We start from the raw sequence: 13,445 nt of genomic DNA on the forward strand, positions 1-13,445 counted from the left end.
GACCACCTGGGGATCTTTAACGTGCGCCGAAATCTCGTACACACGGGCGTTTTTGCTTTTCGCCTCCATCAGAAAAGCGGCCGCCGCGGCCGGGAATCGAACCCGCGACCTCGTGCTCAGCAGCGCAACGCCTTAGCCACTGAGCCACCGCGGCGGGTGCAATTTAGAAGACATGAAACGAGTATTTTGGTATTATGACAAACTTTGATTAGTTTGTCTTTTAAGGTTTAAGCATCTTTAACGCATTTATAAAGCAGTTTGCCAAATTTTTAGTATTCTTATGCTTCCTAGAAATTGCAGCAGAATGAAACCCGCCACTTAAATTTCAGCTTTCTTTGTTACACATCCTTTTCGGTTGGAGCCTTGGAACAGTGTTGCCTGTTGAAAGCTGTTAGAGCGCCTTCTTCGAATTCAAGTATTCACCAGCTCGTGCAAGAATAACGTAAAATGCGGGCCGCTTACCTGATGCAGTACCTCTTACTATGTACAAGCCAGGTGGGAAGTAGCATCCGCTGGTGTTGTCTTCGTGCTCACATTGTTGTACCCTGTAGAGAAGAGCTGGCAGGACTTCCTCTGTAAACGCGAGCTCGACGTCCACCATTTCTCTTGAAGGATGCAAAAGAGAAAATGACGCCACTGAATATTTCTTCTTTTCTTTGTAAACTTTGGTAAAACATCTTCGTTGGTCTTAAACGTTGCTGTTTAAATTACAAACTATTTCTGAGGGCATGAGTTGTGTCATGCCATAATTTCTTCGGTTGCGCCTTCAACCAACGAAATGAAACATCAGAATTGTGAAACAATGTCGTCTTAATAACAATGGTTTTATGTACAAGGCGTAACTAGCAATAGATTTGCTTATTTAGGCATTCCCCTTCAGAATCTCGCAATAGCTCCTCTGCAACAAGTTGACGTGTCATTCTGTGTTCTGGAGGTTCTACTGAACTTTTGCAGCCTTTCTAAGGGGCAGTCGCGCGTACCGAGTGCGGTTCTTTGGTCACGCTAACCCTTTCTAAAAACGAAAACGTTTCACCATAATCTCAACGAAGGAGGTGCGCAAATAAGTGGTGCCTTATTTTACAGCGGTAAACCTTACCGCTCCATAAAGGTTGCAGCATGGTACTACATTTATTTGCTACCATAACTGCCGTAGACTTCAGTAGCATATCGAATGATTATACGGAAGCCTGCCAAAGTATAATCACATCGACCATTAGGTGCTGCTGCCCATCACTGCAAGCACTGCGGAACTCGGCCAACGGAAGCTGTTAAATTTTACAAAATATATTTATGCTCTACTGGTGAATGTTCAAGAATTTGGAAGCATTTAATGCCTTTCTCTTGAGAACTTGAGGCTTGATCCGATGCATTCGCCGTTCTCTGGCTTTAAAAACCCGTGACATGTCTTGTCCTCCGCAAACATAGGGGGGCAAGATCGTTTCCGGCAATGGTACACTTGGTGCCCACCTGCCGTTACCAGATATAATGCCTTACGTGCCCCAGCTCTCACAACTTCTAAAAAATTGAAAACAACTTTCACCTAGTGTGAAATCTACTGATACAGCGGAGACGGGTTCTTTTGTCTGAGGGGCCTTACGAAACAATGTGAACGTTGCTTGGGCTCAAACCCATGCCGTTTCAGCCAAAACCCGTGACCCTACACATAGGATACTGCTTTCGACCAGCGGAGTTCTTATGGCGGTTGCTCAAAAGAATAGGAGTGTGCAAACGAACGAATATATGATGGTGGGTGCGTACAGAAAGTGCGAACCTTTACCTATCTCTGAGCGGAATGTCACTTTGGTGTCGTCGTTGGCTTCACAACCGAGAGATGACCGACGGTGCAAACAGAGCAAGAACATGTAATTGAGTTTAAAAGAAAATGGGGTAAGTGAGTCTTGACGTAAATAAAATTCATGTTTCGACCTCTCGAGTTCAAGGCATGCAGCGTGTACGATTCCTTACACACATAAAAAGAATACGTTCAGGGACATGGAAGAGGCAGGTTCGATTCCGATCACAGGAAGCCTTTTTGTGTGTGTGTGTCATCCCAATATGCGCCCTCCCATTGTGTAAAGTTGGCTTTCTTGCAGTGCATTTCGGCTACAACACCGGCATCAGTGAGAAAGCTTCGCTTTAACAGGATCACATTAGGGGTCAGATAAAGACCCAGCCACAACAATGGCGAAGCGAGTAATAGGGGCAGGATTCATAAAGGTTGGTATGGCACGCCAGATGCCAGTACCGACAGCGAACTTGGAGAAGCACACGGGAAACACAGACAAGCAGGCGTATAGTAATTTATGTGTTAAAATGATTAAGCAGACATCAGTCTGCTGTAAAACTAGGGAAAAAAAGGCTTACCCGCACTTTAAAACTTTGGTGCTGCTAAGGGTTGATCCATACAGACTCTTCATCTATCAGTGATCAAAAAATCAAAATAAGTCGATACATCAGCCATTTAAATATAAACATTTAGGAAATGTTTCTCCTTTTTTTTTGAAGTGCGACAATTTATGAGGGTTTCTAATGTCATTTCTAAAGCTATTATCGCTTCAAATTTGGCGGAATGTTAAATCATACACATTCGCTCATGCCTAGAAATATGTAACTCCCGCGTTATTTGAAAGATGTGTGGATATAATATACAAATTTCATTTTTAGTGGCTGTTTCACACGCGCACAAAACTAGAGCCGCGATCCGTATGCCAATAAACGTCGAGCTGGAAATGCAACAAGGCCCTCGTCAGGTCTTATAGCGTCCGCGATAAACACGCACCGGGGTGGCCCCCAAATCCGGCGTGGTGCACAGTGCCCCACGGCGGTGCGCAGCGGTACGGGGCGTTGATCGAGGACAAACTGAACGGTTCTACCGAAGCGCCATCTATTAGGCTAAAACAGCAATCTATAAAAACGTTCACACGTGGCAAGAAAGCAGCGTAACGTGACACAGCGCCACTAGAAAGTCGTATTTATTGAGGGCCAATGATTATATGTACACAAAACCCATATCTGTTACACATGCGGGACAACGTACTTCCACCGCTTCCACTAAGCAGCTGCATACAAGCTGCTTCTCCTGTTCGTTACAGTCATAATGGGGGTGCCTGTTTTGTTCCGCCCTTCGGCTACAGCAAAGCAAGTAGGTCGTTATGGTCTAGGTGCTCCAGTGACTGTTCATGATAATTCAATCGAAGTAAAAGAATGGCAATCCTTAACTGGCTGACAATGCCTGCAGCCTTCGTTGCAGTACACAAAGTTCGCATCCTGATTTACAATCTCTGGTCGTTGTCACCGCCCGTTCGGAACCTGCGGAATCGTTGCCCGATGAATTCGCAAGCAGGTCATTATTGTCAGCAACAACGCTCCTTCCACCTTCACACGAGTGCGTCGATGCGCCGTCGCCGCAGCAGACGGCGGGGGAAGCCGGTTTCTGGGCATCGTTCGCGATATATCTTGGGATTGCACCAGGCCGCCCCGTCGACTCTCTCGGTGCGCGGGGCGGGGAAACCAAAAACTGTCCCGCGACCATGCGCACCTGTTTATCGAGGACAGATGGTTCACACCGGTGCGGTTTATCGAAGATGAAAAGGCGCACCGGTGCGCCCCGGTATGCACCGGCGCGGTTTATCGACGATGCTTATAGTAACCACAAGGGAAAATGACCCTGCGCAAGACGTTTTGTTGGGCGAATAGGTTCACATTACGGAAATAAGATTTAGCGCACAGATGTAGTGGCCGTCCTGTCCGTTCGCAGTCTTTGTCTTTTGCTGCGCTAAATCTTGTTTCCGGAAAACGACCTGTCGACGGTGCCGTGTGATGTCACCATTCCGTTCTGAATGCTAAACAAGACAGTCTGCAAACGAACCCACAGTGCACATAAAGAGGAAGCAAGACCATGATGCCGCGGCGTAATACCAAGGAAGTCCCGCTAGGCCCAGCAGTTTTCATGTTGTGGGTAGCCGAAAATACCGAGCATAATGCCCCTTGATCTTGTGCATGCGCAGCGGAGCAAAAATAGTCAACTGCCTTCCCCAAACATAATACCCAGAAGCGTACGGGGCGTCGACACCTGTTTCTATGTTCCTGGAAGTTTTTGTCGATTTAAAAATATTGGGAGCGAGGATGGCGTATTTAGATTCTCCGTACCGAAATCTGTGAATACAGGGAAAGTTGTTTCCACCCTTTAGTGCCCCTCTAAATAGCGGTGGGTACAATATTTATTTGCCTGTTAAAATGGAAAATGCACACGCAGGTAGACTCACAGCTTTGTCAATCAGTGCTCCCCGTTTGATGCAACTTGAATCCCTGCTCGCATTTGCCTGTTGGTATGGCTGGAGTGTTAACATGTACCGAAATGCTTTTTCTGCAAAAAAAGGGGAAGAACCGAAAGTCGAAGAAAAGAACGTGAAAATTACTTTAGGAAAAGTAAAAAGTAAAATACAAATCAAATAAAACACAAATACAAATATAGAAAAATCAAAATCAAAATACAACATACAAATAAAATTTACATTTTAAAAATACATTTTCAGTAATTCAAGCCCGCCCATTACATAGCTTAAAATATTTAATCAACGCAAAGTCCTATTTATTGCGCTACAGAACCAATTGATTCAAGATACCAACTACACTAGTTTTTTCCCGGTTCAGCGCAACACAACTGGTGAAAAAATGAAATATTGGGTGCATGTTTATTCCTGTACCTCATTTAAGCCGTTGCAACGCTGGGATGACAAATTATTAATGTATTGTTTATAAACTTTCGAACTCTGAGTGCCGCTATTTTCACATAGCATAAAGCTGCACTTGGTATCACATCATATGCCCACTCACCCAGGTCACACTGCTTCGTGGAGTCGTTCCATTCGAGCGGGTAGTCACAGGTGCATGTCTCTTTGCCGGATACAATAACGCACTTGCTAAGTAAAGTGTCGCACTCAGCTTGTTTGGCGATGGTGCAGTTCTCTGTAAAATAAGTGATGAAACCCGTACAAACCGGCTTTCAACCGCGACAAACGCCACCGACGTAAACAATTTACAGGCATGAAATGGGCATGCAGCTGCAAGGCCGGTTATCATGACAAAAAAAAATAATACACATGCCCCGACTCTTTCAATATTGGACGAGATTTTGAATCCCCATGAAAGGGTGTTCGCAAAGTCCTGTGATGATTTGAGGAGTCATCTTGCTACTCTTTGAGTAGTTGCATAGATGGGATTTTAGCGTGTGGTTGCTTTAAAAACACTGTTAAAAAGACAAGGAAAGCTGAGATTTAAGTATCTGGTGGTTGAACATTATCGCAAAAAAATTTCGCTGCTCGCGTTATTCTCGGATATAACGTAGCGGTACTCCCAATTTTTTCCTAAGCAGAACAGAAGCTCACTTTTATTGCCGGCCCAGATTGGGCGGGTTTTAAATCCTGGCTTACACATTACCGGCGCATTTATAAACAACTTAATGTTTTTTTTCTCCAAGCGAGGGTATTACTCTTCTTTGTTATTTTGTTTATTATTTGAAATAAAACAGGAGATTCTGATAAATTGTAGCAAAATTTAGTTACATTCCTGTTTTCAGCAAAACGACAAATATGCACGCAACCTCCCTCTTACTCAGAATTCATGAGTATCAGCCCAGAAATCCAGAAACCTGCTGATACGATGCAAAACTGACATTTGGAAGCTTCGTAGTTCATATACGACTGCTTGTTTTTGAAAAATATGGAAGACTGAGCGTTGTATGTATAGATAATTATAACTCCACATTAGTGCTATTTGCGCAGGAGCGTTTCAAAATGAAATATACGTTTTTCGATAGCGGAGTTTTCTGAGTTAAGCTTTTTTCACCAAAGCAATCTCCGCTGACAGCACGATAAAGAGGGTAACGGAGCTACTGATAATCGCTTTCTGTAATTGTATTTATCCGGCCATGTACAAAACTTTCAACTAAGGTATTAACTTGTGGAACCAACCAATTACCAAGCGACAGCCTAGTGGTGGGTGTATTTCGACCGCTGAAAGAACTTACGGGGGATGCTTAGAGCTTTCTATAATGAGATGGAAAATTGCTAGTTAGGCCTTTTTTGGATCTGCTGTCGAACGTTCATGATTATCTAGTCGGGCAGCTGTCGCAGCTTCGTGGTAGACGCTTCCTCGCGACAGTGATCACGCCTAAGGGCATTTTAATCTGCTCTAGCCTTTTCCGTCGTGGCGTACTTTCTTGGTCTTTCCCAGCAGCAACTAAATTTTGGGTGGTGATCATCAGTCTCATCACCCGTAGCCCTAACATTTCTCCTTTCTCCCACATCGACACCATACCCCCGGCTTGCTTTCAACTCCTGTACAGCTCTGGGGCTGGCATTCGTTAGCGCCCCTTTCCCTCTAGGCCCACCTGTGCCGCCGCTGACATTTTCCTCCTCTTCCCTCACCACCGGCACTGCTCCTCTCCCTTCCCTGTGCGCGCTCTAATTTTCTGCACGTCACAATGCTCTGTACCCCAGAACGCATGTGCTTGGAACATTGAGATGTAATGCTTTCGCCTTGGAAAGCATTACATAATTCGATGTTTGGAACCCCCAAGTCATTTTAAATAATAATTTTAATTTAATAATACACAACAGTAGCTACAGGCGCATAGTAAGTTGAGCAACAAGAGGTCCCTAATGTGACTTAATGAGTCAATCGTTAGGCTCTTGTGCTGGTGTAACTGTTTCTACAGTGGGATGGCATCTGCTTAAGATGTACGCAATTGCCGATACTGCTGAGAACAAGGCATCCTCGAGCACGTGAGCCCCATTTGAAGAACAGTAAGAGGCTGCGGCCGCTGGAGTTCTCGTACTAGAACGGGGGTGGTCGTGACCGCGCTACTCGAAATGGAACAGCATTCGTGAGTATATGGAGTGGTTGACGATGGGACAAAGGTTGAGGGCAAGCAAAATGTGGTTGGGAGATCATACAACATCGAGACTCAACTTAAAGACCTGCGCTCCTCTCTTTTCGAATTCTACCTTCGAATCTCTTTGCCGCAAACGAATGGCCGCACTCATAGATGGCGGAAATTGTCCGGACTAACCAAACAAATACTAGCAGATTAAACTTAGTACAAGCGCCAATCTCAAGTCCAGATTATGTTTCTTTCGTTCTTTTACGTAACGTAGTGACTATTACTCATTATAACCTTCTGAGCAAACTTCTTCTTAGTATTAGTAGTGATTGAAGTGACGCGGTAGCGTAGGCTCCGTACACACGCCCCACCTCCCCCCGTAAACCCATCATGCTCACCTGAGCAGACACCTTCAACCTCAATATTGTGACCGGGGCACTCGCAGGTGACTTGACTGTCTCCGTACACACACCTGTGACCACTGCACTCGCAGGTTGCTGTTTCTTCTTCATTGCAAGCGAGTTTAGCTGGAACAAACAGTTACTTATAAAGTATTATTTAGCTTGTGCAGATATATCGCACGCGGCCGGTATAACACCGGGGTTTCAAGCGTCGGTAAATGTTTCCTTAAAATGTGGCAAGAGAAAAATGTTTCTGACAGAACTCCGCAGGTGTAAGAATTTGGCAAAGGGCGCACGTTTCAAGTTGACCTTATATTTAAGAGCCAGTATAATAAAATGTCTTGTTTGTGAAAGCCGGGAAAAAAATCTGAGCACAGACATTTTCTCGCCTTTCAATCGGCTCTTTTTCAGTATCCACAGAAACCAAAATGATTTTTTGAACAAGGCTTTCTATGTCTCACTGATGGCGCATGCGTCGTAAAAAAACGCACTACAGAAAAACCAATTTTCTCTGACGATGATAATTATCGTGGGTAAAGAGAAAGACAAAAAAAAAAAAAAACGCGTCCCGCTGTACGAATAGAAGCTGGTGCCCTTGCGTTATGAAGCCTACATCTATCCGACTGCGCCATTCATTCTGCAAGGTCGGAGCAGTTTCGATTTGGAGAGAGGTACAGGAAAGTGCAAAATTATACAAAAGTATCGTGCACCACCTTCGTGTAACGACGACGGTGGTTTAACGCAGAACGTTCGTCGTGCGAATTCAAATGGCGAAGCGTAAAAATCAAAACCCCTGTAATCAAAAGTCCAAACTTCGTGCGAGTCAGTCAAAGCTCTAAGAGTCAAAGTACAAACCGTCTGAGCGTCAAATTCCAAATTGAGACAACAACCAAGGAATCCCACACGAGAAAGCTTCGTCATCCATCGTCGTCGTTAGACGGAGACGTTTATGAGTTTTTCTATGGTCCTCCAGGAAAACACGTACAAATGCGGTAGCGTTACGTAGGTATGGTGAATTACTTTAAATCCACGCTGCCCATTCAACGGCCCATCAGGACCCTGACACCCGGTCTGCGTGAATAAACCTATTTTACCCATGTTTCTGTTTTTCTGCCGCTGCCACAAAGCCTGTCGTGTGTAGAGTTTAATGCAATAGCGAATGCAACTGCTATTAAAGGGAACCTGCAACACATTTTTACGTTTTTTTTATATCTAATTGCTTTCTGAACGTAGTAACAAACACACCCAGTACTGAAAACGTGGGGTCAGAAAGAACCTTACGAAATTGCGGGTCTAAGCCCGTGAAGTAACTTAGAAACTTGCTTCAAAGATTTTTACCCTTTTTCGATCCCGGCATTCTTTGAGCGCTCGAATGACATAATAAGAGCGCTTTGGCGGTTTTTGACCCGCTTTCTTCTATTTGCAGCAATACACGCACATTGGCTCCACTTGAAGAAAATCATGAACCTATCCATCTAACGACAACAATTGTTGAGCGCAAAGTATTCTTGTGATGGATTCTCTGGTTGGCCAATACCAAAGTGCGAGTATTGGCTACTTTGGAGTACGCTCCGCTGTTCTAGAACACCCACAGCAACTCTCGGGTGTGCACTCCGTTGGCCCAATGCTTGGGTTTGGGGTGTACGCCGCGAATCGACACCTGCTGCTTGGCGTTCGCTTCGACCATGTCGAAATGGAGCGATCGAATAGACGCCGGCTTCATAACCTGAGAAACCCAGGTTCGATTCCCGCCACGGGAACAGCTTTTTTTTCTTTCCCTTCACACACGATCATTCATAACCATCGTCAGGAAAAGTTGGCTTTTCTGCAGAGCTATTGGTGAGGAAGGGCATCGGTGAAGACAAGTCCCCACAAAAAGCACAGCAGAAACAGAAGGCGGACCTGCTGCGAAGAGCAAATCACGCAGTGCCGTTCCATGCGGGTGGTGACTATAGCTTTCAGACTGCCTCGAGGCGCGAAGAAAACAGGGCAAGCATACACCGGAAGCGCGGCATAGTCCCTTTCAAAGCAATGTCGGGACCATGTTTCAATATTTCTATTGCGATGGATTGCACATAGTTATAGTGTGCCGGGCCTGGCAAATAATTATAGGGACCACCTGCTTTATAGTCGCTACAAAAGTCGTACACACGGATACTTGGAACGGGTAAATTAGTGTGTAGGGTTCAGCTTCCTGTCTGAATCTGCGAGTTGCGCTGCTGTCACGTTGCCGATGTGCTACCACGTGACTGGCCTCCCGGTTGCCATCTCGCGAATGGTGTGTCATTTCGGTGCGCCGTTTTTATACTAAATTATTTTGGAAGCCGCTGTGACCATTCCGATATAAAATTAGTAATACATGTTCAGTTATTTTTTATTTCGTGTGGAGCAGCGATCTCGTGAGTTGTCACAAAACAGATTTGAGAATCTCGTCCCTGGTTTTCACGTGCTTCGTGAATTGCCTCGTGCTTCGGGGCAATTTTTCAAGAGGGACACTTTACTTACGATTAGCGACACACCCACGCAAAAAAAAAAAATATTGGATTGAAGAGTAAACAAAATGAGTGACTGTAGGTCCTTGACACATACAGGTTTCAGGGACGCAGCGAACCGTCTAAAACTTCGGGTATACGGCGAGGATTCAGGAAAATCACGCGCTTACAGAGAAGGCACTCGTTTTGTTTTCTTACGTACGGTTACTAAGGACTTTCCGCTACGCTGGCTCAGTTTTCCGGTGTAATCGTCGAACATTTTATTTCTCAAAGAAACTTTAAGCGTGTTGGTACCTCTATAAGAATTTATTATTTATTCTGATATAAAATTCTTGCCACATGTTTAGTTTTTTTTCGAGGGGAGCAGAGATCCGGTGACTGCTCACAAAAGAACTTTGAGAATCTCGCCCCTGGTTTATAAATAATATAAAGATGTTCTACGAAAACCTTTGCATTATTTATTGATAATTATTAGCCGTGATTTACTATGTGATACAGCAATGCTAGCATACGGAACCGCATTACATTATAAGAAACTCTCTCTAGTGTTGAAGCCTCGCATATAATGTTCGTGTTTCCTGATAATATTGAGTGTTCTTTAGAACTACTCGATCGACTATCGCTTTTGGACACATTCTCGATAGTGGCAAGAACAAAATATAGCCGCAAATACATCATTTTTATTAAATAACCAATCCACGGCTCCTCATCCTTTATGCGGATACAAGGTTATCTAAACATTTCTAAAAAATACAGGTAGCAATCCACTCCCACAACATTGCTAGTAAACAGGAAAGAGGAGAAAAAAATTCCACATCCACTCACCAGTACACGTCAATCCGTCGGCAGACAGCTCTTGATCTCCTCCGCAGTTGCAGGTGTAAACCGGCAAAGATGCGTTTTCATGCGTGCAGCCGTGCTCGCAGATGGGATCAGTCTCATCCGCTTCACACACATCTTGAAAGGATAAGAAATGTTAGCGGTTGTTCTTACGTTGCTCGCTGAAAGATGTTTAAATTACGGGTTGTGGAAAAGCGGTTTAGATAAATTCGTGGCCAAAATTTAGAGTGCCGGAGTTAATTATTTACTTTGGCTAAAATATAAATCAAGTGCCTTAATGCGTTAGAACCCGTTTTGCTACCTACTTTCCTGCCACCGATGAAGGCCTGTATGCGATACTAAGGTTGAATTCGCAGGGATTGGGGGCCATCTTATGGACGGCGGCCATCTTGTGCGGTAAACTCACTGTGCCGTGGAGTTGGCACTGTTTCGCAGATATCAAAGATACTAGTCACAGTAGCGACGTCGAGGAAAGTCGTTTTGTGATTCTGCCAGATCAAGCAAACTTACGGATATTTTTTTCTTCTTTCACTTTTGCAAACCCCTCTTTTTCTAAATTTTAGACGTGAAATGTCTTAAGCCCTAATGAGCCAATTCTAAACTTTTGCGTGTATCTGAATGTATTTGTCAGTGCGGGGGCACTTTGGCCAAGGGCAAAAAAAAGATTGTTCGCGTATCTGCTCACTTCGCGGCAAATGCCATCGAAGGACGATATCTTCGGCCACCCTGGCACGTAAACGCGTCTCTTCCCTTCACCCCCCACCTCTCACGCTCGTACCCCCCCCCCCCCCCCCCCACCGCCCCAGTTTCGCTCTACCACTATATCCACAGTAGCGGCTTGCTCAACTTAATTCGATTTTACCGCGCTCCACTTCTTACGCAATCTACTGAGAGCTTTTGTTATTGTGGAATTGAAAACACTGCCACAAGTGTGCGCCGCGATCGAGTGTGTTTTGTGTTTAGAAGACAAAACATTCTTTTCATGGTGTTTAATTTATTCGCTATCACAAAAATTACCACCCCTGTATTTTTAATTAAGAGAACATTGCAAATATTACTTATGTGTGGATATCCTGCCCAGAAATAATGTATGTAAAGTACGTTTCAAAGCACGTTAAATATTCGCAAACACGACCTACCCGGCAGAAACATACAAATACTTTATTATAATACAAATGTAACAATGATGCGTTTAAATACTCCATTTTTTTTCCAGTTGCCAACCACGAATGGAACTTATGAACGCCTTTCCCCTCTAATGTCTAGTCATTGTGTGATTTTTATCCAGAATTGAAAATAACGCCCGTAGCGTCTTTGAAATGTCGTCTCTTTTTAGTGACATGCAAACCACCATGTACATGTACTTTGTGCAGATGGTTGTGCATATAGTGTATAATGTTAAATTACCAATATTGTTTTCATAAAAATTAGCATGCACTTGTAGCACTTTGTGTATGGTGTGCATAACTGCTGCTGTTTGCAAAGTTCAAAGTTTCTGATTTGGTTTTTGCGTTTTTCTCGATCCTTAAAGGGTTAAGTGTTTTTTGTAACTGTATATTGTAGTGCCGACCTGCTATGGTCTCTGTGGAGACGGGCAGTATTGTAAATAAATAAATTGTAGCGCCACCATGATCATCAGCAGATAGGCCAGCTGGCACGGAACACACTCGGCACCCGGCACACCTCGGGAACGGCACCCGTGTTCTACGCGCCTCGTCGTGTTCATGGCACAGCCAACGCAACCACAATAAACGTGGGCTCGGCCGCACCGCCTCATCGGCCGCCTACAATTAGGTGACCGGACAAGTGGCTTCGCCATGGCTTCGAGACGCTGCTTCCCCAGACACAACGCGGGCGACGGCACGCGAAGAACGTTCCCCGCCCTACCCGACCTTCCCTTGCTGATTCCGTTTGACGCCATCTCAAACCACGCTGCATGGTTCGTCATCTTGGAGATCCATTTTTACGTAAATGACATCTGCTCCCCGGAAATCAGGTACCTCTTGACACTACTGAAGCTACCTGCTGACCTCATTGAGCAGATCCAGCTGCCGACCCCAGGCCCCAGTGCGTATGACAACTTAAAAGACACTGTCCTCAACCACTACGGCATGAAAACCCGGCAGACGACAATCCCGACAGAACCTGGTGCCGTTACCACCATCAGTCCTCCTCCGAAACCGCCCTCGGCCCATGTACCCGAACCCTCACTAGGTGACTGGTCTGCGATCATGGGCGCGTATCTCGAGCTCCCAGCCGCACCTTCCACGAGAGGACTGGAGGCCAACGACATCACGGGCGCCCACCAACCACCGCCTGCTTTGTCCACTACTGTCACACCACAAGAAGGCGCCGGTGATCCGCAGAGCACCGAGGCGGCGACCTCCCTCACTCCACGGTTTACGCCACCCCCATCTAAGCCCATTGCGACACCACTCCACAACGTGTGCTCCGCAACGCAGCCACCTGAATGGCATACACGACAGGTACAGTGCGCCACCGACGAGACTCCCATCGACGCACCAACCATCTGCCGTCGTGACATTACGTGTTCCGTCTTGGTGGATGCGCAGGAGCAGCGTGACTCCTCCAAGGAAGCACCTGGGCTAGTAGGCTCTCAACGAGCAAAGATGGACACCCTCCAACTACCTGTGACCAAAACGATGACGGGGCAGTCAGACCAGAACAAAGAAGACCGCAGTCGGCCTCCGAACCACCCACGCACGTGCACTCTTGCCTGTTGTTTCGCTTGCGGAAGCCGCGTCTTCTGCTTCGAGCCGTCAACGCCGCATTAGACCACACAGACATCATGCACCTTGCGACCGACTT

General features: G+C 45.5%; 1 protein-coding gene across 1 annotated transcript in view; it reads right to left on the reverse strand.

Moving 5' to 3' along the window:
• The window catches only part of LOC144178982 (glycoprotein antigen BM86-like), a 51,773-nt gene that overhangs the window by 12,315 nt on the left and 26,013 nt on the right, over positions 1 to 13,445 (reverse strand). Inside the window, exons 7-12 of the mRNA XM_077707132.1 lie at positions 10,602 to 10,733; positions 7,282 to 7,410; positions 4,837 to 4,968; positions 4,266 to 4,366; positions 2,365 to 2,417; positions 463 to 605 (exon numbers count right to left, since the gene is read on the reverse strand). Of these exons, the coding sequence (XP_077563258.1) occupies positions 463 to 605; positions 2,365 to 2,417; positions 4,266 to 4,366; positions 4,837 to 4,968; positions 7,282 to 7,410; positions 10,602 to 10,733 (690 nt within the window). The remainder of the gene's footprint in view (positions 1 to 462; positions 606 to 2,364; positions 2,418 to 4,265; positions 4,367 to 4,836; positions 4,969 to 7,281; positions 7,411 to 10,601; positions 10,734 to 13,445) is intronic.

Source organism: Haemaphysalis longicornis, unplaced genomic scaffold (genome assembly GCF_048455015.1).
Source record: "Haemaphysalis longicornis isolate Haplotype H1 unplaced genomic scaffold, Haemaphysalis longicornis Haplotype H1 scaffold_4, whole genome shotgun sequence".
Taxonomy (NCBI): domain Eukaryota; kingdom Metazoa; phylum Arthropoda; class Arachnida; order Ixodida; family Ixodidae; genus Haemaphysalis; species Haemaphysalis longicornis.